The following is a 24,403-nucleotide window of genomic DNA, read 5'->3' on the forward strand; positions in this document are numbered from 1 at the left end:
AACTAGAAAAGGAAGAAATGAAGAACCCCAGGGTTAGTAGAAGGAAAGAAATCTTAAAAATTAGGGCAGAAATAAATGCAAAAGAAACAAAAGAAACCGTAGCAAAAATCAACAAAGCCAAAAGCTGATTCTTTGAGAAGATAAATAAAATTGACAAACCATTAGCCAGATTAATCAGGAAACAAAGGCAGAAGAATCAAATCAACAAAATTAGAAATGGAAATGGAGAGATCAAAACAGACAACACAGAAATACAAAGGATCATAAGAGACTACTATTAGCAACTATATGCCAATAAAATGGACAACTTGGAAGAAGTGGACAAATTTTAGAAAAGTACAACTTTCCAAAACTGAACCAGGAAGAAATAGAAAATCTTAACAGACCCATCACAAGCACGGAAATTGAAACTGTAATCAGAAATCTTCCAGCAAACAAAAACCGAGGGCCAGAAGGCCTCACAGCTGAATTCTACCAAAAATTTAGAGAAGAGCTAACACCTATCCTACTCAAACTCTTCCAGAAACTTGCAGAGGAAGGTAAACTTCCAAACTCATTCTATGAGGCCACCATCACCCTAATACCAAAACCAGACAAAGATGCCACAAAAAAAGAAAACTACAGGCCAGTATCACTGATGAACATAGATGTAAAAATCCTTTAAAAAAATTCTAGCAAACAGAATCCTACAACATATTAAAAAGATCATACATCATGACCAAGTGGGCTTTATCCCAAGGATGCAAGGATTCTTCAATATCCACAAATCAATCAACATAATACACCACATTAACAAATTGAAAGATAAAAATCATATGATTATCTCAATAGATGCAGAGAAAGCTTTTGAGAAAATTCAACATCCATTTATGATTAAAAAAAAAAACCCTCCAGAAAGCAGGAATAGAAGGAACATACCTCAGCATAATAAAATCTATATATGACAAACCCACAGCAAACATTATCCTCAATGGTGAAAAATTGAAAGCATCTCCCCTAAAGTCAGGAATGAGACAAGGATGCCCACTCTCACCACTACTATTTAACATAGTTTTGGAAGTTTTGGCCACAGCAATCAGAGCAGAAAAAAAATAAAAGGAATCCAGATTGGAAAAGAAGAAGTAAAACTCTCACTGGTTGCAGATGACATGATCTTCTACTTAGAAAACCCTAAAGACTCCACCAAAAATTACTAGAGCTAATCAATGAATACAGTAATTTCAGGATATAAAATCAACACACAGAAATCCCTTGCATTCCTATACACTAACAATGAAAAAACAGAAAAAGAAATTAAGGAAATAATTCCACTCACCATTGCAATGAAAAGAATAAATACTTAGGAATATATCTACCTAAAGAAACAAAAGACCTACATACAGAAAACTATAAAACACTGACAAAAAAAATCAAAGAGGACACAAATAGATGGAGAAATATATCATGTTCATGGATTGGAAGAATCAATATAGTGAAAATGAGTACACTATCCAAAGCAATCTATAGATTCAATGCAATCCCTATCAAGCTACCAACGGTACTTTTCACAGAACTAGCACAAATAATTTCACAGTTTGTTTGGAAATACAAAAAACCTTGAAGAGCCAAAGCAATCTTGAGAAACAAAAATCGAACTGGAGGAATCAACCTGCCTGACTTCAGGCCCTACTACAAAGCTACAGTCATCAAGACAGTATGGTACTGGCACAAAGACAGAAATATAGATCAATGGAACAAAATAGAAAGCCCAGAGATAAATTCACGCACCTATGGACACCTTGTCTTCAACAAAGGAGGCAAGAATATACAATGGAGAAAAGATCATCTCTTTAACAAGTGGTGCTGGGAAAACTGGTCAACCACTTGTAAAAGAATGAAACTAGAACACTTTCTAACACCATACATAAAAATAAACTCAAAATGGATTAAATATCTAAATGTAAGACCAGAAACTATAAAACTCCTAGAGGAAAACATAGGCAAAACACTCTCTGACATAAATCACAGCAGGATCCTATATGACCCACTCCCAGAGTATTGGAAATAAAAGCAAAAATAAACAAATGGGACCTAATTAAAATAAAAAGCTTTTGCACAACAAAGGAAACTATAAGCAAGGTGAAAAGACAGCCTTCAGAATTTGAGAAAATAATAACAAATAAAGCAACTTACAAATAATTAATCTCAAAAATATATAAGCAACTCCTGCAGTTCAATTCCAGGAATATAAATGACCAAAAAGCCTCTTGATGAAAGTGAAGGTGGAGAGTGAAAAAGATGGCTTAGAGCTCAACATTCAAAAAATGAAGATCATGGCATCCAGTCCCATCACTTCATGGCGGATAAATGGGGAAACAGTGGAAACAGTGTCAGACTTTATTTTTTTGGGCTCCAAAATCACTGCAGATGGTGACTGCAGCCATGAAATTGAAAGACGCTTACTCCTTGGAAGAAAAGTTATGACCAACCTAGATAGCATATTCAAAAGCAGAGACATTACTTTGCCAACTAAGGTCCATCTAGTCAAGGCTATGGTTTTTCCTTTGGTCATGTATGGATGTGAGAGTTGGACTGTGAAGAAAGCTGAGTGCTGAAGAATTGATGCTTTGAACTGTGGTGTTGGAGAAGACTCTTGAGAGTCCCTTGGACTGCAAGGAGATCCAACCAATCCATTCTGAAGGCGATCAGCCCTGAGATTTCTTTAGAAGGAATGATGCTAAAGCTGAAACTCCAGTATTTTGGCCATCTCATGCGAAGAGTTGACTCATTGGAAAAGATCTTCATGCTTGGAGGGATTGGGGGCAGGAGGAAAGGGGATGACAGAGGATGAGATGGCTGGATGGCATCACTGACTTGAAGAACGTGAGTCTGAGTGAACTCTGGGAGTTGGTGATGGACAGGGAGGCCTGGGGTACTGCGATTCATGGGGTCGCAAAGAGTCAGACATGACTGAGCGACTGAACTGAACTGAGCTGAATCAAAAAATGGGCCAAAGAACTAGACAGACATTTCTCCAAAGAAGACACACAGATGGCTAACACGTGAAAAGATGCCCAACATCACTCATTATCAAAGAAATGCAAATCAAAACCACAATGAGGTACCATTTCATGCCAGTCAGAATGGCTGCTATCCAAAAGTCTTCAAGCAATAAATGCTGGAGAGGGTGTGGAGAAAAGGGAACCCACTTACACTGTTGCTGGGAATGCAAACTAGTATAGCCACTATGGAGAATAGTGTGGAGATTCCTTTAAAAACTGGAAATTGCCATATGATCAGCAATCCCACTGCTGGGCATACACACTGAGGAAACAAGAATTGAAAGAGACACATGTACCCCAATGTTCATCGCAGCAATGTTTGTAATTGCCAGGACAGGGAATAAACCTCAATGTCCATCAGCAGATGAATGGATAAGAAAGCTGTGGTACATATACACAATGGAGTATTACTCAGCCATTAAAAAAATACATTTGAATCAGTTCTGATTGGGTGGATGAAACTGGAGCCAATTATACAGAGTGAAGTAAGCCAGAAAGAAAAACACCAATATAGTATACTAACGCATATATAAGGAATTTAGAAAGATGGTAATGATGACCCTGTATGTGAGAGAGCAAAAGAGACACAGCTGTATAGAACAGTCTTTTGGACTCTGTGGTAGAGGGCAAGGGTGGGATGATTGGGAGAATGGCGTTGAACCATGTATATTATCATATGTGAAATGAATCACCAGTCCAGGTTCGATGTATGATACAGGATGCTCAGGGCTGGTGCACTGGGATGACCCAGAAGGATGGGATGGGAAGGAAGGTGGGAGGGGGGTTCAGGATGGGGAACACATGTATACCCATGGCAGATTCATGTCAATGTATGGCAAAACCACTACAATATTGTGAAGTAATTAGCCTCCAATTAAAATAAATAAATTTATATTTTAAAAAAAAACAAGCATCCAGCCCTCATGGACCACTTTGGTTGAGTAGCTTTGAATGTCCCCAAGTTATTTCAGGGTTTACTCAAAGTGAAATTAATCTCCAGTCTTTTTACTGTTCATGTAGAAATGCTTCTAAATGATTAAAATTATACTTACATTTAGCCTTTGTCTAATTCTTCGGGGCAAACCAACATTTAACTGAGTTGTGAAAAGAAATATAACACAGGTGTTGATTCAATATGAAAAAGACCTTTTATCCTTCCAAAACAATTTTAAAAATCAAAGTGGTTTGAGGACAATTTAGCATTTTGTAGAAATTGGTAACACTATCAAACAATACTATTATATTTGCAAACTCTTTTCTAAAAAAGAAAGCCTTTTTTGCTACTCTTTCCCTCTTTTTTCCTTGTATTTATTTCTACCCTGCCTCGTTCTAAAAATCAGAGCCTGCCAGTTGTCAACATAAACACCTAGAACTGTGGCACTGAGGTAGCAAAAATGTCATAAATTATATGGCTATTGATTTTCTTCTCCTGGTGTCTTCATAGTCTACTCAATATCATTGCTTCTTCTAACTGCTAAAATACCATCCTCCTCCCAAAGAAAGCACTTAATGCCTTGTATTTCCAGAACCCTGAGAAAACAAATTTGTCTATAATGGAAAAATCACACTCACCTCCATTTTTCTATCGGGTAAATAAAAACCTGTGCACACCATGATTTGAAACTTTTGGGAACCTAAGCAATATCACATTCAGAGTCACTTTATTTAAAAAAAAAAAAAAAAAGGTGGGGGGGACAATCATGAAATGCTTGCGTGTTAAGTCCTCAAAGCCCCAGTTTAGATGTGCTGATTCTAAGTTGCATTCAGGTATTCTTGACAGCGTTGGTAACTGAGGTAGAAGTGTTTTTTTCTATCTTCCCAATGAGAATTCTTGATGGAAAACAAGATTCATGAGGTCTAAAGAGAATGTACAATTCAAAGAATTATGTTTCATGTTTTGAAGAGACCTCTGCAATGATTAGAAAGTTTGAGCCAATTTAGTACAAAAAATTAGGACTCTGTGACAGAGGTTGACTTTTCACAGTCGACCTAGCATCACTCTATCCAGTGTCCCTGACTGATAGGAATGCCATGAGAAACTGACTGAAAAATTCAGCAGCTGATTGACAGGACTCTGACACGGTATTTGGTCACTGTCTTCTACAGTCTAGACCATAAAACCTTAGAATCTGGATCCAAGGCTTAATGATAGTCATCTATAATGTACACATTGTCTTCTGCTTGGATAGGCTTCAGAGCTGCATTTTTCAAAGCTCCAATGTGAGAATCTTTCAATGGAATCATACTGTAGAAAGAATAACATGAGTAAGAAAAAAGAAGATCACTTCTCAAGTATGAGCAGCATATTTGTTTATGTTCATTCAAGCCTGAGTATTTGCATTTCTCAGAGCCCCATTCAAAAATCCTATGAAATGAATAGAAGCTTCCAGAGTTTTGAATATGAAGTTACAGGAAATTATTTTTAATAAGGAGGTAGAAAGTCACACCTTTTGGTTTCAAAAATCTCACACTGGTCTCTTTCAAGACACTTGTGCAATAGAACACAAAAAATTTATAGTCTAACAAGACAAATACCACACATCAAATTGAAGTATTAAACCAGGATGCACAGTCTCAAAGATGGCCAGGAAATGGTTTGGCTGGTGTTTTTCTACCCGAGGACTGTGACCCTTTAGTGAATTGTATTTAGTGGTATGTATCCTGTATTTAAGATCAATATATATAAGTATACAAAACATCAGAGCATATCAGATGTAGCAAAATAGCATTGCTTCACCTAAGCATGTTCTAGATCCCAGAGTCAAAAATAACACCCTGCCTTAACAGTCAAAATTAGAAGCCATGGTTTAGGTGTTTTATGACATGAATGCTCACACATCAAGTGTACACAAAGGTCATTTGTGGAGTTTTGATATCAATGCTTTTTTACAGGTTGTCTGTAGGCACTATTTTTATTACCTAAGCCTGCCCAGAAATGATATGAAATGCACTGAATCTTCACTCAGCTCTGATCTTTAAACAGATTAGTCATACATGTATGGAAACAGGTTAGGGGTCAGTAGCTCACAATGAGTTAACATGATATAGCTGCCCCAAAAATAACATCATGAGGAAATACACCTTTTTGCTTTTGTTTGTTTGCTTTTCTATATTATACAGCATCTTCTACAATAAATATTTTCTTTTCTAATTAGGTGATTAAAACTGAAACTTTAAAAAAGTAAACATTGAAAGAACAAAAATGAACTAAAAGGATGTGATCATTTGTGGTTTTGTCTGTAGGGAGTACTTTTTTTATTTTCCACTCTTGGAAGCTGACATCAAAAACTCCTAAAAGTCTGGTTTTGGACTCTAAGAGAGCTGCTGTGTGATGTGACCTTGGATGTCACTTAACATCTCTAAACCTGTTTTCTAATTAGTAAACTGAGAATACTACTACTGCCTGTCTCACAGGTTTATTGCTGTGAAGGGCATGTCTCAATAATAAAATCCACCATCTATGGAACACTTGCAATATGCTGGAGATTATTCAAGGCGTATTTTGTGGACTGGCTCATGTGATTAACTCAGATATAGGAAAGATTGGGTACAAACATCCAATGAAAGAGAACTAAGAATAATGGATGGCAGTTAAAGAGGGACGAATTCAGAATCAAAGAAAGACTTGGCTTAAAGTCCAAGCTGGACCAGATGAAGCAGTTTATTTTGTTGGAAGTAGGTAGTGGTTTCCTACCTTTACAGATGCTTGGGAAAGTGACCCCAGGGATGCATACAAAGATTTAATTTTTTATTGGGTGAAGGGGTAAATTTGCAAAAACTGTAAATTGAAATGCCTGTGAGGCCAGACAACTAATGCAAATGAACAGAGCAGGCTGGGTATGGAATAATAGGGGATGGTGGGAACCATGGGGAGCTGGAGGCATGTCCCTAGCCCTGCCCTTGTGGGTCTTCAGCCTGGAGGTGTCTTCCTCCAGATTTTTGCAGAGCTGCCTTCTCCTTCTTTGGGGCTCACTCACATAGCCTACTGCCCTGCTCCAGTACTCCCTGTGGTATTTCTCTGGAAGTTCTATAAGGGCCTGCTTATTCATTTATATGTTTTCTGTCTGTTCTGCTCATCTTTATGGAATATAATAGAGATTCAATAGACATGCAATAACCAAAGCACTGAATGAAATCAAATAACAAACTAAACAACGCATTCAAATGATCCCTGAAACAATATCTGTGATTTAGTTCTCTTGCTCTAAGAGATAAGGTTTGAAGTGTTATCTCTGTAGCAGTTATGACACAATTCCAGGGAAATATAGAGATACTTGGAGAAGGAAATGGCAACCCACTCCAGTATTCTTGCCTGGAGAATCCCAGGGAAGGAGGAGCCTGGTGGGCTGCCATCTATGGGGTCGCACAGAGTCGGACACGACCGAAGCGACTTAGCAGCAGCAGCAGCAGCATAGAGATGCTAAAATCATCACTGAAAGATTGAACAGCAATGGAGGTGCTCTATATACTAGATTTTCCAGGATCCAGAGTTTAAAATGGAGGACTGGAAGGAAAAGAGGAGAGGGACAGAGAAATTTTCCTTATGTTTACTAGAGGAAGAACATCAAATGGCCTATTAACACAAACCATTTCAAACTTACCGTAGTAGCTCTGCCTTGCTACCCAGGCAAAAATATCCTAAATTGAGGGGAAAATGAAGAGAAAATTAAACATGCAAGCCAAAGAGTTCATGAGATTTTTTTTCCAAACCAGTATATTATTACGATTATTACTTTAATATGAGCAAAATCAGTACAGCTCTCAGAGTCTAAAAAAAAATTTATTTTGAAGAAAGAATATTTTTTAAAAGAAGGAGAAAAAAAATCAATCTGGACCCTAATCTGATAACGCCAGGTAACTTCTCTTGAATCTCTAGGAGACAAGTAAGCCCCTTGGTATAGTGTATCTTGTGATTCATAAGTTTAGTGTATTGATCTACATGCCCTAGCTTACTTTAATGCCATTATATTCAATGAAAAAAAACCCTGAATGTTGCACTTCTCCCATAGAAGACAGCTTTTACACACACATACTCACACAGCTGGTGGAAGGAGACTAGGAGGTGTTGGATGACTGTCGTTTGAAACCCTTTGTTCTTCTCCTAGCTCTGAAATGATGTACCCTCCTAATGTCTCTTGTGCTTCTTCTATTAAGTGGGTGTTATAGAACCATGAACAGTTTTACCCCCGATAGGAATAAAAATTTGTTATTGATGGAATGGGAAAAGAACAAAATGGGGGGGGGAACAAATCTTGTATTTTACAGCGGCTTTTGACTTCCAAATCTCAACTTTACACAAGCAGCGCTTATTTTTCCATATTTAATTTCACCTATGGAGAATTTAAGTATCATGTTTATGGAACAATAAATTTAAGATAAATAAAAATATAAAAAAAGAACAAGCTAAGAACCAAGGGCTCAAGAATATTTCTGAATATTTCAGTCCTGAGGTGACTTACTTCTACTAATCCAGAAAACCACAAACATGACCAACAGTGCCAAAATAGTAACCGAGATTCCAATGTAGACTCCCTTGTTGGTGCTCATCCATGTTTCTTGTGCCAGCACCGCAACCTACAGAAACATCAGCAGAATAAACACAAAAAAGAAAAATAAAACAATCTTGTTAGAGTTATAGAAGAAAATATTTCAGAAAATAATATACCCAGACACATTATGGTTTATTGGCCCCTGGCTAGTTCTGGATCATGAGGGGTAATACCAAATGATGTAGAGTTAAAGTCTTATGATGAAATTCTAAGACAACTTAAATTCAAAATGTATTTGGGATTGGTGGAAATGTTTACATTTTACTTGTGGTGGTATTTAGAGAAGGGTACAGATTTGTTAAAACTAAAACTGTATGCTTCAAATGAGTGTGCTTTATTATTATAATTTCTATACATTGTAAAAAAAAATAAGCTCTTCGCATAAATAATCCTCTTATTTACTTATAAAAAACAATTTTGGTTCCTATGTAAGTTGCCATGGTTTTGCTATTTGAATGTGCTCAGTTACTGAAACTGGCCATTAATTTAAATACTTTTTGAGCTAGAATTCAAGATTCTATATCTTTATAAATGGGCATGAAAGTAGCTGCTCAGATTCATGGCTCTGCTTAACAATTAAAATGCTGTGCAATTGGGAAAAAAATTTCTAGTGTGAGAGATCATCACTTCCTAGAGTAAACCCAAAATATACCAGGCCATCATGCTTGCCTCCTTTACATAGCTTAATTCTAATTCTAAAGATGTCCCACCACGTAGGTATTTTAACAGAAAGGAAGTGGAAAATCAGAGAAAAAGATTAACTCTCAAGTCTCCTCCTGCATAAGAGTTTAATCTCTGGAGTCAGAGTCCCAGATTAACTTTTATTTAGTTGCTCTGTGGCCCTAGCAAGTTATTTAGCCTCTCCAAACCTCTTTTTCTGTCAAATGCAGATTAAATAGGGTTCTTGGGAAAGGTACTTCAGGTACCTCATGATAAACACTCTGAGGAATACAGAGGGGCGTGACCTAGCCTCTGAGCTGTCCTTGCCTAAACGGAAAACAGTCAGTGCCTTGGGAGGGAAAAGCTGTGTTATCACCTTATTTGTGGGAGGGAAAGCAGTTAGATGGAACACAGGGTTACAGTACACAGTCTTTGCTTGCTTTTTAAAAAATATTATGTTACATAAAACTGGAAGTTCATTTTAGAGTGTGCAGCTCAGGATAAAGAAAGGAAAACAAAAATCAACCATAATTTCAATAGCCAGAAATAGTTACTATTACCATTTTTCATTACATACTCTTCTAGAATTTTATCTTTCTAGTACTTTTCTTAACAGACACAGTTACTGTATCCAATGTATACTACAATATATACATCATTTTATTTTGTATCTATAACCTATGTATAATAAATATATATATTTTTTTTTTCATTTTTGGCAATGCTACATGGCATGCGGATCTTAGTTCCCTAATCAGCCATCGATCTTCTACTTACTTCATCGGAGGCATGAAGTCTTAATCATTGGACTGTCAGGGAGGTCCCAATGCTATCTGAAAAGTTAGTTTTTTCATTTAACAATTGACACTGTCTTCTCATGACAGTAAGTACACTGCAGTGACAACATTTTCAATAGCAATAAATGGGAATAAATTGGCATGCTTAATTGATGTTATTAATCTCTTATTATTGAACATTTAGATTGTTTATAACATTTTCATGATTATAAATAGCAGCAATGTATATCTTGTTTTATACATCTTTATGTATATGTTCATTCTCCTCTTAAGATACAGCTGAAGAAGTTGACCTACTGGGTGGATATATATGCTGCTTGGTTTCAAGATACCTGAAAGACACCTTGACATCTTCATGGTCAAGACACATAAATCCCATGATTGTGCTACCACCTATTGTGAACTTGCTTCTATATTGCTTACATTATATAGAAGGGATTAATTGCTACTGAATATACCTGTCCTGCAGGTAACTGAGGTCAAAAACAATCTTCTCATTCAGAGTGTTTCTTTTTTTAAAACTAGCATAAGTCTGACTGACATGACATTCACATGGTGGCAGTTCTGCTATTTAACAAGCACAACAAATTCAGCCCATATCCATCAGATCAATCAGTACCCATATCATCAGGGTGATTAATCTTTAATATCATTCCTACGTGGTAGTGTTCTCATATCACTAAGTTATGCAACATAAGGCCATTTGACGTCACATTAACCCCACTTTACTTGAACTTGAATTTCTCTTACAATGTCCATGCTTCAATTTCTCATCACTTGTAATCAAGATTACTCTCATACCTGAATCTGTTCATGTTTTTTTGCTTCTAAGGGTTATTTGCACATAGTGCAAGGAAAGTTGTTTCACCCAAGGGAGCCAAAAGTAAAAACTCACTGACAAATTCTTCTAACTTACACACAAAGATGAGGCTTTGATGAACATCATAAGACTGTAGTCCCTTGGATTTTTCCCAAGCCAATTGTGGGAAAAGTGCAAGAACAAGTTACAGAATCACAAAGTTGTTGAAGACCATAGGACCTTAATATGTCATCATATGGGGAGGATTATACAGAGAGAGAGACTCAGCAGTGGCCTCAAAATCTTTCTATAGGAGGAAAATTGGATTGGAAAAGGATACTAGGGGGTCTATGTTTAAGGAACCACACTTTTATTGACATAATATTTTTGGTGGGGATAGCCCCCATTCCACTACATCAATTCAAGGCATATTATTTCTCTAACAATGATCTAAGTCTTTCTTGTTATGTAATGTTAAGTCACTATGCCTGAATTAATTCACTCTTTTTTTCTTATTTTCTGGTTGGGAGAAATTCTGTCTTAGGTGTATATGTGTGTCTAGAGTAAAATATCACTTTTCAGGTATTTCTAAAAAAGTAGTGCATTTATATAGACTTTTAAAATTATTAAACTATCCCTATTTAAGAGTCAAATTCTTTTCTTCCTTTATTTTTTAAATTAGAAAGAATCAGTCTTTGGACTAGTCTGACAATAATAATCTCTAAATGTAACTTGATTCCAGAAGAGACATATAAGTGAATCAGGCTAATAAAATAGGAAGGAATATGCTTACAGTTTGATTGTTATGCCAATGGGGATCTGGAGACTGGGTCACAGTGCTATTTCCCTCTGCTCAAAAAGAAAGAAAATTAATAAGAATTACAAAAAGATATTGAACTGTCATCCAAACACCAAATATATTCACACTGCCTTCTGGTAATGAAGGGAAAGTTGAATAATCATATGGCCTAATGCTGTAGGCATCCCAAGAATAATACCAAGTTAATAACATTTGTTACTTTAAGTAGTAAGGTTGTGTTTCTTAACCATTTTGTCATGGACCCTTTGAAAATGAACCTTTTTTTTTCTCCCTATGGGGGCGAAAAATGCATGCTCACAGAAAATTTACTGGCAATTTAGACAAGACAGAGTGACTCATTCTCAGAACTAGGTTAAAAATTACCACTTACAGATAAATGATCAATATTTTCATGGCAGCTCAGAAACTTCCAATGAGTGCTCAGAGGTCATTACACATCCAAAGAGCAGAACCACTCTGTTTAAAATGAACATTACATTGGTTTTACATTCTAAATGTGAGTGAAATGCACTAAGATACCTCAAACAGGTGGCATCCAACTCCTATATTATATGCCAGTGTGCCCAGACACTAATCTAAATGTGCTTTAGAAAATATGTTACAACACCCCCAAGGCCAGGGTACCTTATACTACCTAAACTCCCAATATAAAAGGATACTATGCCTTAAAAGTTTTCAATGTCCAAATTTTAATAGTGTTTTGAAATATCTCTTTTGTCCCACAGAACATATACTGTTGCCCCTTCTCAGCAACTATAGGTCAAATACAGGACTCTCTCTTTACTGAGTATCTATTATATACAAGCATTTTATATCCTTATACCAATTTTCTTAATCTGAAATTTTAGATGAGGTGCTGAAATGGTTGAAGTTTCCAACTCTACTAAAGGACAAGAGCCTCAGCTCATAACAACTGCACACGTTATGTTTCCATTCAATGAAAATACTGCAGGTCTCAGAGATTCACATACTACTGACAGAGCTATAAAACCATCATTTTCTAATGGTAGTAAAAATGAAGTAACCATATTCCCCCTAAGTTTCACACTTTACACTACTGTATCTACAAATTAAACATTCTGACACTGCTTCTTCAAGAGACAAAGACAGTGTCTACGGTGTCTCTAGTCTCTGTGTATGATTTATGTTATAACCTTAAATTGTTAAGCTATGAATGAGTGATGTTGTAAAAAAAAAATAGCAAGGACTTGAGTCAGATGAAACTTGACTTCAGTGCTGACATGTCACCTACCAATGTGACCTCGATCAATGTCCTTTACATACACATTACATATATATGCATGTAAATGTATGTATTTACATTTCCAGCTGGGGTAACCTTGACCTACAAGCTATTGATAGCACCCGTCTCATAAAGTTATCACTTTAGATGATGCATGTAAGGCGCTTAACACCATATTAAACAAATATCAGGTATCACAATTATGTTGCTATATAACAATAGGAGCAATGGGCAAGGGACACCATGCAACGGATTTTCCAAATATCATGTCCTTCATTCCTTACAAACATGTAGTGAGGAATGAAACAACTTGCCCAAGGGCATGCAGCTTGAAACTGCCATTGGTGGGCAGGGGAATTGGAAGCTGTTTGTCTCCAAAGTAGAACTAAATGTCCTCCTCAGTCTGGCAATGGCAAGAAATAAACCTGCCTTGAAAGAATTAAATGAGATAACGCACAACAATTTGCAGGCACATGCATCTGGAAAGGTAGGTGCAGGCCCTGCAAAAACCAAGATTCCTTCTGGACTCACATTCTTTGCTTTGTGAGGCTTTAACCCACTGAAGTGTGACTCGGGCACGGTGAGGATTTGGCTAAAGGGCCTCAGAGATGCTGCCAAGACGGCAGCAGTCAGAGAAGTCGTGGGGACACAGCTGCTCCAATGTCTGTTCCATGCTGGCAAGTCTACTTGACCAGGTTTTAGTGACATATTTTAGAGAACAATTTCCCATTTTCTACTTTGTTCTTCCTCTTAGCCTAAAAGTGTGGGGTGCAGTTGCTTCAACTGCTCTTACCTGTATTTTTATCTGCTTTCTCTTGTTTCTGTGCCAAGAAACAGTTCACACCAAGGATTCCACTTTCAAAACCAAATATCACTACTAGCTAATTTCAATTAAATTGGTCCCTCTCTGAGTCCCGCTGCATGTCCATTTTCAGTTAAGAGCTTCCTTGAATGATTGGCAAAGTAGGCTACCCTGGGTGTTTGCTACAGAATAGCAACTCCTGAGCATGATGAATCATACACACAAGTCTTCAAAATCATACAAAATCTGACCTTGTTTGGATGCTTCACAGGCACATGGACAAATAAACCAGTTCTGCATTACAAAGGAGTTCACATGTAGCACTCTCCAAATTTACCACCATGGTTAACAGAGTTAGCTGGGAAAGATGACAATTCAATATCATCTTTCTCCATTACAGGAAAAACAGACTAATCTTACATCTCAAAAGAATATGGACTTTCCAAAACTAGGGAGAACTGGGAGACTTTTGGAGTAGAATAACACAATCCTAGTAAGCCGTGCCTCTTTGGTTCTGGTGTCCATGTTCTCAACCAAACTCAAAGTATCCATGTGAAATGAAAGCTCAACAAGGCAGCAGGGGAGCCTCCTGGCTCTGTGTAGTTTCTGGCGCTTAGAGGTAACCAGTTTGGTCTGGACCAGTTTCAATTTAATTGTTTTAAGGCTCTGTCCAGGGAAGTATGCCTAGAAATAAGTTTAAAGACCAGGCTGATTCATTTTATTTAGAAAAATGTGGATACGCATGTGGATGGTCCCAAATCATACAAGCTGCCTATGTCACACAAATGTATGTATTTCTGGACATTCTAAGTAATAGTCATAGTTGCCACTCTATCACGTACCTTGTAACTGTGTCCCCAGATCTTTATCTCAAATAACACTTGTAAGAATAAGTAATATTTCCTCCATTTGCCAAAGGATAAAAACAGATTCTAAGAGGGTAATAAGACATTTGTTCAAGTTGCATAGCTGAGTGGAATAGCCATTGTTGGCATTCAAGTCACGCTTGTCTTTTTTCAGAATATGTGCTCTGAACAATGTGCTAATATTTATCAAAATTTGAATGCTCCCAGGTTTTCAGAAAAGAAACTGAAGTTACCTGTTGAACAAGAGTGCCATGGTGAGCTGGTTATGTTTGTTTCATACAGGGTAGCAGGCTGGGTTTCTGCTGTCTGAGTTGGAGAAGATAAAGAAGCTATAGGAATGACAAGAACGGAAAAATAGTGTTCAATTAGTGGAGGAAAGTTTACACCCCCAGCAGAAAGAACAAACAAAACTAGATCAGAAATTACTCTTTGACTCTTTCTTAGAAATGTATTAATAGATGTCCTTGAGGTATGGACATCTTACCCTGCTATGTAGGCATTTCATTATCATGAATAAATCTGATTTAGATAATGATCTGAGAGCCTAACAACAGAATTATTCCACTTTCTATACTTCTTTTGTTGTTCAGTTGCTAAGTCATGTCCGACTCTTTCCAGCCCCATGACTGCAGCATGCCATGCTTCCCTGTCCTTCTCTGTCTCCTGGAGTTTGCTCAAACTCATGTCCTTTGAGTCAGCAATACTGTCTACCTATCTCATTCTCTGCCACCTTCTTCTCCTTTTGCCTTCAGTCTTTCCCAGAATCAGGGTCTTTTCTAGTGAGTCAGCTGTTTGCATAAGGTGGGCAAAGTATTGGAGCTTCAGCTTTAGCATCAGTCCTGGGGTGATCATAAGAATTAAGGGGCTTAATACTTATATAAAGCAGTTAGCATATTTCCTGACACAGCAAACAGATAAGCATTAGCTTCACTGAAATCTTATCCTCAAGTGTTGGGTTATGCTTCAAAATGTATTAAATAATCTCTATTCAGATTTTCCTCATAATTCTAAGTTAAACTGGGCCGAATGCACCATCCTTCTAAGATGTCCATGACCAGTGGTCTGGCTTTTTTTCTTTTTTTTTCTTTTTGCTATTAATGATTCCTTTGAGAATCTAATAAAAACCATAGGTCCCTCTCACTCTTAAAATGCTTAAAGATACAAAAGATGAATATAAGAGGGTACAAGTGGTTCACAGATTCTGTTTTGGAAACCTGTTAAGAATCCCTACCCTAGATTGTACATCTGCATTAACACAGTGCCCTGGATGGTGTGTATCCTTACTTTAAAAACTTCTGCACTTAGCAGTACTTTTGCTTACCTGGCTGGACGTCCTTTTTGGGTGCTGGCATTGGAAGTGCAGAAGTAGAGGACCTCGCTGTCACTGGAGCAGTGGGGACTGTCATGGTTGGAATAGTGGTGTTGATTATTGCTGGCACAGCAGTGGTGGTGGTTGTTGGAGCAGTGGTGACCATTGTGGTTGGAGTAGTGGTGGCAGTTGTCTTTCTTGTAGTGGTTCTTCTTGGGGTAGAGGTGGTAGTTGTCTTTCTTGTAGTGGCGGTTCTTCCTGGAATAGTGGTGGTGGTTGTCTTTCTTGTAGTGGGTGTTCTTGGAGTAGAGGTGGTAGTTGTCTTTCTTGTAGTGGGTGTTCTTGGAGTAGTGGTGGCAGTTGTCTTTCTTGTAGTGGTTCTTCTTGGAGTAGAGGTGGTAGTTGTCTTTCTTGTAGTGGTGGTTTTTCCTGGAGTAGTGGTGGCAGTTGTCTTTCTTGTAGTGGGTATTCTTGGAGTAGTGGTGGCAGTTGTCTTTCTTGTAGTGGTTCTTCTTGGAGTAGAGGTGGTAGTTGTCTTTCTTGTAGTGGTGGTTTTTCCTGGAGTAGTGGTGGCGGTTGTCTTTCTTGTAGTGGGTGTTCTTGGAGTAGTGGTGGCAGTTGTCTTTCTTGTAGTGGTTCTTCTTGGAGTAGAGGTGGTAGTTGTCTTTCTTGTAGTGGTGGTTCTTCCTGGAGTAGTGGTGGTGGTTGTCTTTCTTGTAGTGGTGGCAGTTATCTTTCTTGTAGTGGGTGTTCTTGGAGTAGTGGTGGCAGTTGTCTTTCTTGTAGTGGTTCTTCTTGGAGTAGAGGTGGTAGTTGTCTTTCTTGTAGTGGTGGTTCTTCCTGGAGTAGTGGTGGTGGTTGTCTTTCTTGTAGTGGTTCTTCTTGGAGTCCTTCTTGTAGTGGTTCTTCTTGGAGTAGGGATCGCAGTTGTCTTTCTTGTAGTGGTACTTCTTGGGGTAGTGGTGGCACGGGTCTTTCTTGTAGCGATTCTTCTTGGAGTAGTGATGGCAGTTGTCTCTCTTGTAGTGGTTCTTCTTCGATTAGGGGTGGTAGTTGTCTTTCTTGTAGTGGTTCTCCTTGGAGTCCTTCTTGTAGTGGTTCTCCTTGGAGTCCTTCTTGTAGTGGTTCTCCTTGGAGTCCTTCTTGTAGTGGTTCTCCTTGGAGTCCTTCTTGTAGTGGTTCTCCTTGGAGTCCTTCTTGTAGTGGTTCTCCTTGGAGTCCTTCTTGTAGTGGTTCTCCTTGGAGTCCTTCTTGTAGTGGTTCTCCTTGGAGTCCTTCTTGTAGTGGTTCTCCTTGGAGTCCTTCTTGTAGTGGTTCTCCTTGGAGTCCTTCTTGTAGTGGTTCTCCTTGGAGTCCTTCTTGTAGTGGTTCTTCTTGGAGTCCTTCTTGTAGTGGTTCTTCTTGGAGTAGTGGTGGTGGTTGTTGGAGTAGTGGTGGTTGTTGTTGTAGTAGTAGTGGTGGTGGTCGTTGTTGTTGTAGGTGGAGCTAGAAATCAACATGAAAGCAGGGATTTGTCAAGCAGCAGGAAACAAGAGACTCGTGCTGGGCCTGTGCACCAACACAACCAAGGAGACTGTCCCCGGCAGAACTCAGCACTTATCTCCCAGGAACTCCAAGTTCTTGTCATTGGTCAACTAGAATCTGTGACTGAGGAGGGAGTGAACACATGGTCACAACAAAGTAACAGCGGCATTTAAAGGATGATATTTTGGGAGGTGTTGCTATTAAAAAATGACACATGGGATTTGTGTTGAAGCACTTTGTAAAGACTAGTCATACATATCAGATTCACATATCTTCATAAACATCTGTGAGGGAGGGAAAAGTGTCTAGAGCCTGAAGCTGTCCTTTTCCTCTCAGCACTACATGACTAGACCCAAATAGTAGTTCCCAAGAACCACAATATTGACCAAATAAATAGCATTTGCTTCTGTCACTTCTAAGGGTACCCTCCCAACATATCTGCATCCTAAATGTGGATTAATTCACATCATTAACATACGCTGGATAACACAGATGCCATATGCCACCTGGGAAACCCTGAAAACAGTCATAGATAGTATACACATGAATGGATGGGGCTGTGTTCTAATAAACCTTTATTCATTTATAAAAAAAAAAAACTGTTGGTGAGCTTCTTTTATAATCTGATCTGGTCCTATGGCTATAGTTTGCTGACCTGGGTCTAACAGTGTAGTTAAAGACGCTGAAGAACAGTGCAGACCCAATCCCCTCCCTTCAGTTTGAAATGAAACCTAAGAAAAAGAGGAAGCAAGAAAAACATCTGATCAAAGGAGTATAGCAAGGAGGCAATTTCATCAGCTTGTTATACTAATGTGTCTTGCTCAGCAATAAATATTTCCTAAGGAAGAAGCTAGGACACTATGGCTAGGAAAAGCTGCTGAGGAAGAGCCCTAAGAGGGGTTGAAAGTAAGGTCATTCTGTGAAAAGTTCAAGAAAACTTAAGTAAAGTATCGGGTTGGAGGCAGAGAGTCACTTTGGCTCAGTTATGAACCTGTTTTCCACTGGACAGAGCAGTGACTTTGCAAATATTCATCTATTAAAGAATTTATAAGCACTATAAATGTCCGCTATTCTTTTCTTTCTTCCTCCAGGCCAATCATATAATTTCGCAACTCCAAAATAATCTCTTCTCCACACAAAGCCTCATGCCACATGTGTATAGCACCAGCATCTTTGGGCTTTCTTAAATTGCCTCCTAGATGTTTTCTCAGAGTCAGCTATTTTCTGTATCAGAATTGACTTTATTTTACTTGCCTTCATAAAATAAGCTAAGTGTCCTTGATGAAGTAGGAAAAATTATGAAATCGAAATATCAAGTTCATTTAAACTAAAAAAGAGAACTAGCTTATAAAGGCTCTGAGTATTGGGTTGTGTTTTCATTAGAAACTTTATTGGGAAAATACTACTATGCTAGAGCACTAGAAACCAGGAAATCCTTTAGAACCTGCTCCTTTCACCAAGTGGTAAGAAAAATTAAAATGTCTATGTCAAGATAGAAAAACATAAACTTTCTAGACTTTTGGATTCCACACAATTCTTAAAAGCCAAAAGAAATAGTTATTGAGATGAAAGTGTTCTCATATTGCAATAGGGTAATTTTAATTTTTAAACAAGCAATTTAGTGATATGATGTGAGTGAAAGTGAAAGTCACTCAGTTGTGTGCAACTCTTTGCGACACCAGGGACTATAGAGTTCATGGGATTTTCCAGGCCATAATACTGGACAGGGTAGCCATTCACTACTCTAGGGGATCTTCCCGACTCAGGGATCAAACCCAGGTCTCCTGCATCGCAGGCTGATTCTTTACCAGCTGAGCCATGATATGGTGTGAATTGTGCTTCAAAAAATCCAAGGGTAGAGGGAGGGGATGAAACTATATAGACTCTTTCAATGTATATGCAACAAAATTGAGTTGACAGTTGTCTAAACCAAATGATACATCTATTTGACAGGACCTTATATTATCTGTTTTATATGTGTGAAACTCTCTATGAGTCTTAAAATGTTAAGAAAGAACATTTGAAAATTCTCCGAAGAAATGACCTCAGAGAAAAGGTCAGATTTTCAAGAAGAAGAAATTCAGCTCCATAAAAATACTCACTATATCTCAGTGTGGAACAGTGAATGCTTTTTCATGAACCAACTAGTATTCCTGAAGCACTGCTTCAGGAGACAGTTTGCTGACTGGGAAGATCCTCTAGCCTATGGTCTTGAATCAAGGTTAGTCCTAACACTTCACTCTACACAAATACCAGGTATTCAGTTGAAGAGTTATTAGAAAACAAGATCATAGGAAAGTTTTCTTTGCCTACTAAAGGAAAAGGAAGTTAGTATCAAACAGAAAACTCTTATTTCTGGGAACCCACAGGAAGTGATCAAAGAAGTAGGAAGACAAGCTCACCTGGATTGACCCTCAACTCTAGGGTGGTTTTTATGTCATTGATCCGCCTTCTCATCTCAATTCGGCAACAATACAAGCCAGTATCAGACACAGCAGCATTGTTTATGGTCAAAGACACATCCCTTCCAGGAATATTTCCATTTAGCTGATAACGTCCATCGCTCTGATAGGTGACTCTGTATCCATCAGTCCAGATGATGTTAGTTCCACAATGAGACCAAGGACATGCCCCTCGGCCCCAACACATTTTTGTGACTTCTCCATTATAGTAGCAGGGTAGAGTGACATTCTGACCTGCCACTCCAGTCACTTGATAGTAAGTGGTTACACCATCTGTAAATAAAGAGAAACCAGAGCATGAGGTCTCAAAATTTTAACTTTAATTTTATTTTCATTTTCTTCTTTGTATAGCTTATGTTGTTTGAAATTATCTAACTATATCTTGAGTTTTTAAGTTTAATATATGCATTTTTCTGGTAAATTATATACTTTAGCAGTATTATTATTAACCAGATATAACAATAACCTCAGATATGCAGATGACACCACCTTTATGGCAGAAAGTGAAGAGGAACTAAAAAGCCTCTAGATGAAAGTGAAAGAGGAGAGTGAAAGAGTTGGCTTAAAGCTCAACATTCAGAAAATGAAGATCATGGCATCCAGTCCCATCACTTCATGGCTGATAGAGGGGGAAACAGTGGAAACCGTGTCAGACTTTATTTTTGGGGCTCCAAAATCACTGCAGATGGTGACTGGAGCCATGAAATTAAAAGATGCTTACTCCTTGGAAGAGAAGTTATGACCAACCTAGATAGCATATTCAAAAGCAGAGACATTACTTTGCAAACATAGATCCATCTAGTCAAGGTTATGGTTTTCCCCGTGGTCATATATGGATATGAGAGTTGGACTATGAATAAAGCTGAGCGCCAAAGAATGGATGCTTTTGAACTGTGGTGTTGGAGAAGACTCTTGAGAGTCCCTTGGACTGCAAGGAGGTCCAACCAGTCCATTCTGAAGGAGATCAGCCCTGGATTTTCTTTGGAAGGAATGATGCTAAAGGTGAAATTCCAGTACTTTGGCCAACTTAAGCAAAGAGCTGACTCATTTGAAAAGACTCAGATGCTGGGAGGGATTGGGGGCAGGAGAAGGGGACGACAGAGGATGAGATGTCTGGATGGCATCACTGACTCTATGGATGTGAGTCTGAGCAAACTCAGGAGTTGGTGATGGACAGGGAGGCCTGGTGTGCTGCAATTCATGGAGTCGCAAAGCATCGGACACAACTGAGCAACTGAACTGAACTGAACTGATATTTGAGGATGAAAGATCAGATAAATATTTTTCTGTATTCAGCATTACTTCCTAATAGGACAGATTTATGAGAGAAAGTATCAAGATAAAAAGCAGAAATATGTTCAGTCTTTTGGTGAATATGATTCAAATTCTTCTCCAAAAGGTTTGAAACAAATGACACTCCAGCAATGCATCAGTGTGTGTGCATTTTATCCTGTGTTTGACAGGTATCTGCTTACTAAATGTTAATACATACAGGTAGCTATTCCTCTCCCCTAGATTCAATTACTGTCTCAGTTGAAATCTGATTTTAAAACTGTGTTGCCTTTATAATTTTGATTTTCAATTTTACTGCAATTTTTTAAATGGCTATCCAAAAAATTTCACCTCACAAATCTCTAAGTTAAAGAAAAAACAGCTAATATCCTACTTACAGCATCATTGGCTAGAAGGCAGAAGCCTAGTAAACTCTTTAGAAATCAGTTTTTAGAAAAAAGGGTTTATAATACTCTCAGAAGGAACTGAGGCTTATAATGGGCTTTGCTGTTTTTGTTTAGTTGCTAAGTTATATTAGACTCTTGGCAACCCCACAGACTGTAGCCCACCAGAGTCCTCTGTTCATGGAATTTCCCAGGCAAGAATTCTGGAGTAGGTTGCCATTTCCTTCTCCAGGGGATCTTCCTGACTCTGGGATCAAACCCATGTCTCCTGCATTGGTAGGTCTTTAACAATGAGCCACCTGGGAAGCACATCATGGGATTTAGGATCGATTAAAAAAAATTCAAGCAGGGATCCCTTCTTGTGAGTTGATGACTGTCCTGCAATGGAGCACTGTCCAGTTAGCCAGGTGAAACCAAAAAATTGGACAATATTCAATCAAATATTAAACTTTACCTCTTAAAAACAAACAGGCAGGAAAACTCTCTCCTGCAGCAGTGGTTTAAAAAACTGTATTACCAAATGAAGTCTGAGTGATCCTTAAAAGAAATCTGAGATTCAACAACCAGTCATAGTTAGAACTGGGCTGTAAGCCTGGGAAATGCTCTGGGAATAAAAGACTCATTGTTATATAAAATAAGTCTAGTTTTTAATACTGGAATTCTGATTATATTTAATTTTGCTTAATATCGTTTTTGAACTATAAAGGTAATTTATGCTGATTATACAAACTGTTACAGAATATAATTTAAAAATGTACTTTTCCTCATATTCCTACCTCTAGAGATTTTTTAAATTTAGGGTTATGTCTATTCCTAAAAATTTCTCCTATCTCATAGAATGTTAAAATATGAGATAAATTAAATTATTTTATTAAAAATTTAATTTTTTTGTTTATTGACTTTAAAAAAATTTTGGCCACATGGCACCGTATGTGGGATCTTAGTTCCCCAAACAGGGATAGAACTCATGATTCCTTCATTGCAAACACAAAGTTTTAACCACTGGAAAACCAGGGAAGTTAAAATATTTTCTTCTTAAAAGAAAGAGTTACACATGGTTAAAAATATCAAAAAATACAAAATGGTACAATTAAGGACTTGTCTCCTTCCTACCCATCCCCATTTCTTCTTCCCACCCTCGTCCACGGTTACTCTTTCTTACATACACTTGAGTAGTTCATGCGTACACAGCCATCTACCTACTATTTTTTTTTAATTTAAACACAAATGGCAGCATAAGCTGTACTGTACTGTAGCATGCCTTATTCACCTACCCATAGATTTTTTTAATTCTTAGAATTTAAGCAATTCCTTTGGCTTAAGTTTTCAGCTTGGTTCTTTGCTCACTAGTTGATCCCATTGCTGCTGCTGCTGCTGCTAAGTTGCTTCAGTCGTGTCCAACTCTGTGTGACCCCATAGACGGCAGCCCACCAGGCTCCCACATCCCTGGGATTCTCCAGGCAAGAATACTGGAGTGGGTTGCCATTTCCTTCTCCAATGCATGAATGTGAAAAGTGAAAGTGAAGTCATTCAGTCGTATCCGACTCTTTGCAACCCCATGGACTGCAGCCTACCAGGCTCCTCCATCCATGGGATTCTCCAGGCAAAGTACTGGAGTGGGGTGTCATTGCCTTCTCCCATTGCCTTTGACAAAGCGCCTCTCCACCACTCCCACACACCCCCTACACATCCCCTACTTCCTTGGGGTTCCAAAGCACAATCCACCTATTCACTTACCGGGCAGGAGTAGGAGGCCCAGGATGGCTACCCAAGGATGCATGATGCTATTGGCCTGAAGGAAAGAGAAAGCAGACTTCTTGGTGTGGCCCTCAATCAGATGGTATCAGAACAAGTCTTAATTCTCAGATTGCAACTTCTGCTTTCACCCTTACAGGGTGAATCACATAAGCCTACCTGCTGGAAGCAAGAACACACTTACAAAGGCTTCAGCTCTCTGTCTGCTCCAGGTGACTGAGAGCTCTGCCCCTTCCAACATACAGGCAAAGCTGTCCTCTGAAACAGTCCCTACTTACCCAGCTCCTTTCCTACACTTAGAGTCCAAACAGAGAAGAAAAGGGAGCAAACGTGAAGGAAATGAGAGGAAGGCTTAGCAGGGAATGCCAGCTCAAAGACCAGACTTCCCACGGCAAAGGTACACTTATCCTTAGCCTTGAAGATGAGTCACCTGGCTTTCTGGCAAGAGGAGGGTACTTCTTCCTTTGTGGTCACAATGGCAAGTCCTCAGCCTTAGTCAAATTATCAAATGTCCACTGAGCTAAGAACTGAGAGCTGTGAGTTTCACTTATGGCTCAGGAGACTGCCTCTCAGATAGCTCTGAGGAACCACGCCCAAGAGGGGTGGAGAGATAAGCTTATATGTGATTTTGGAGAAGTACAATCAAACATCTCAATAGAAGGTCCCCACTAGGTACGAGAAACAAATACCTCGATTAATACCTTTAGCATTTTTCTAAGTACAGAAGATGAAACTTCTCCTGTAAACATCTAACTATCTGAAGGCCTGTTTGAGCAGTTATCCCAGAGCACAGAGTACTTCATTTTGGATCACTGCACTGAATTCCTTTCAGGGTATATTGAGTATCAGTGACTACAATGGCTAGTGACTTAATTCTTACAGACCAGATGGCTAGGGACACTCCTTAGCTGCCAGTGCCCCCTCATGGTTATAAATTCAATCATGACTTAGGAGGCAGTTCATGACCACTTTATCTCATAGTGCACAGAATACCTTTTTCTCAGTCAGGCCAATATTTTGATGATCTTCAGTGTGCTCTTCCTGGACTAGGCACTGCTAATAGTAGCCCAAAGTCTTTGGACCACATGTATTTCAAATCT

The 24,403-nt window shown here is 38.5% G+C and overlaps 1 protein-coding gene across 1 annotated transcript; it reads right to left on the reverse strand.

Moving 5' to 3' along the window:
* Positions 1–5,183: 5,183 nt before the first annotated feature.
* On the reverse strand, positions 5,184–23,328 carry LOC128051760 (hepatitis A virus cellular receptor 1-like). Its single transcript, XM_052644401.1, has 9 exons — positions 23,286–23,328; positions 19,813–20,145; positions 17,268–17,371; positions 15,899–16,583; positions 14,811–14,906; positions 11,640–11,695; positions 8,501–8,615; positions 7,643–7,679; positions 5,184–5,286 (listed from the first exon to the last, which is right to left on the reverse strand). Exons 1-9 carry the CDS (start codon positions 23,326–23,328, stop codon positions 5,184–5,186), a joined length of 1,572 nt encoding a protein of 523 aa, XP_052500361.1.
* Between the last annotated feature and the right edge of the window lie 1,075 nt (positions 23,329–24,403).

Source organism: Budorcas taxicolor, chromosome 7, assembly GCF_023091745.1.
Source record: "Budorcas taxicolor isolate Tak-1 chromosome 7, Takin1.1, whole genome shotgun sequence".
Classification (NCBI taxonomy): Eukaryota; Metazoa; Chordata; class Mammalia; order Artiodactyla; family Bovidae; genus Budorcas; species Budorcas taxicolor.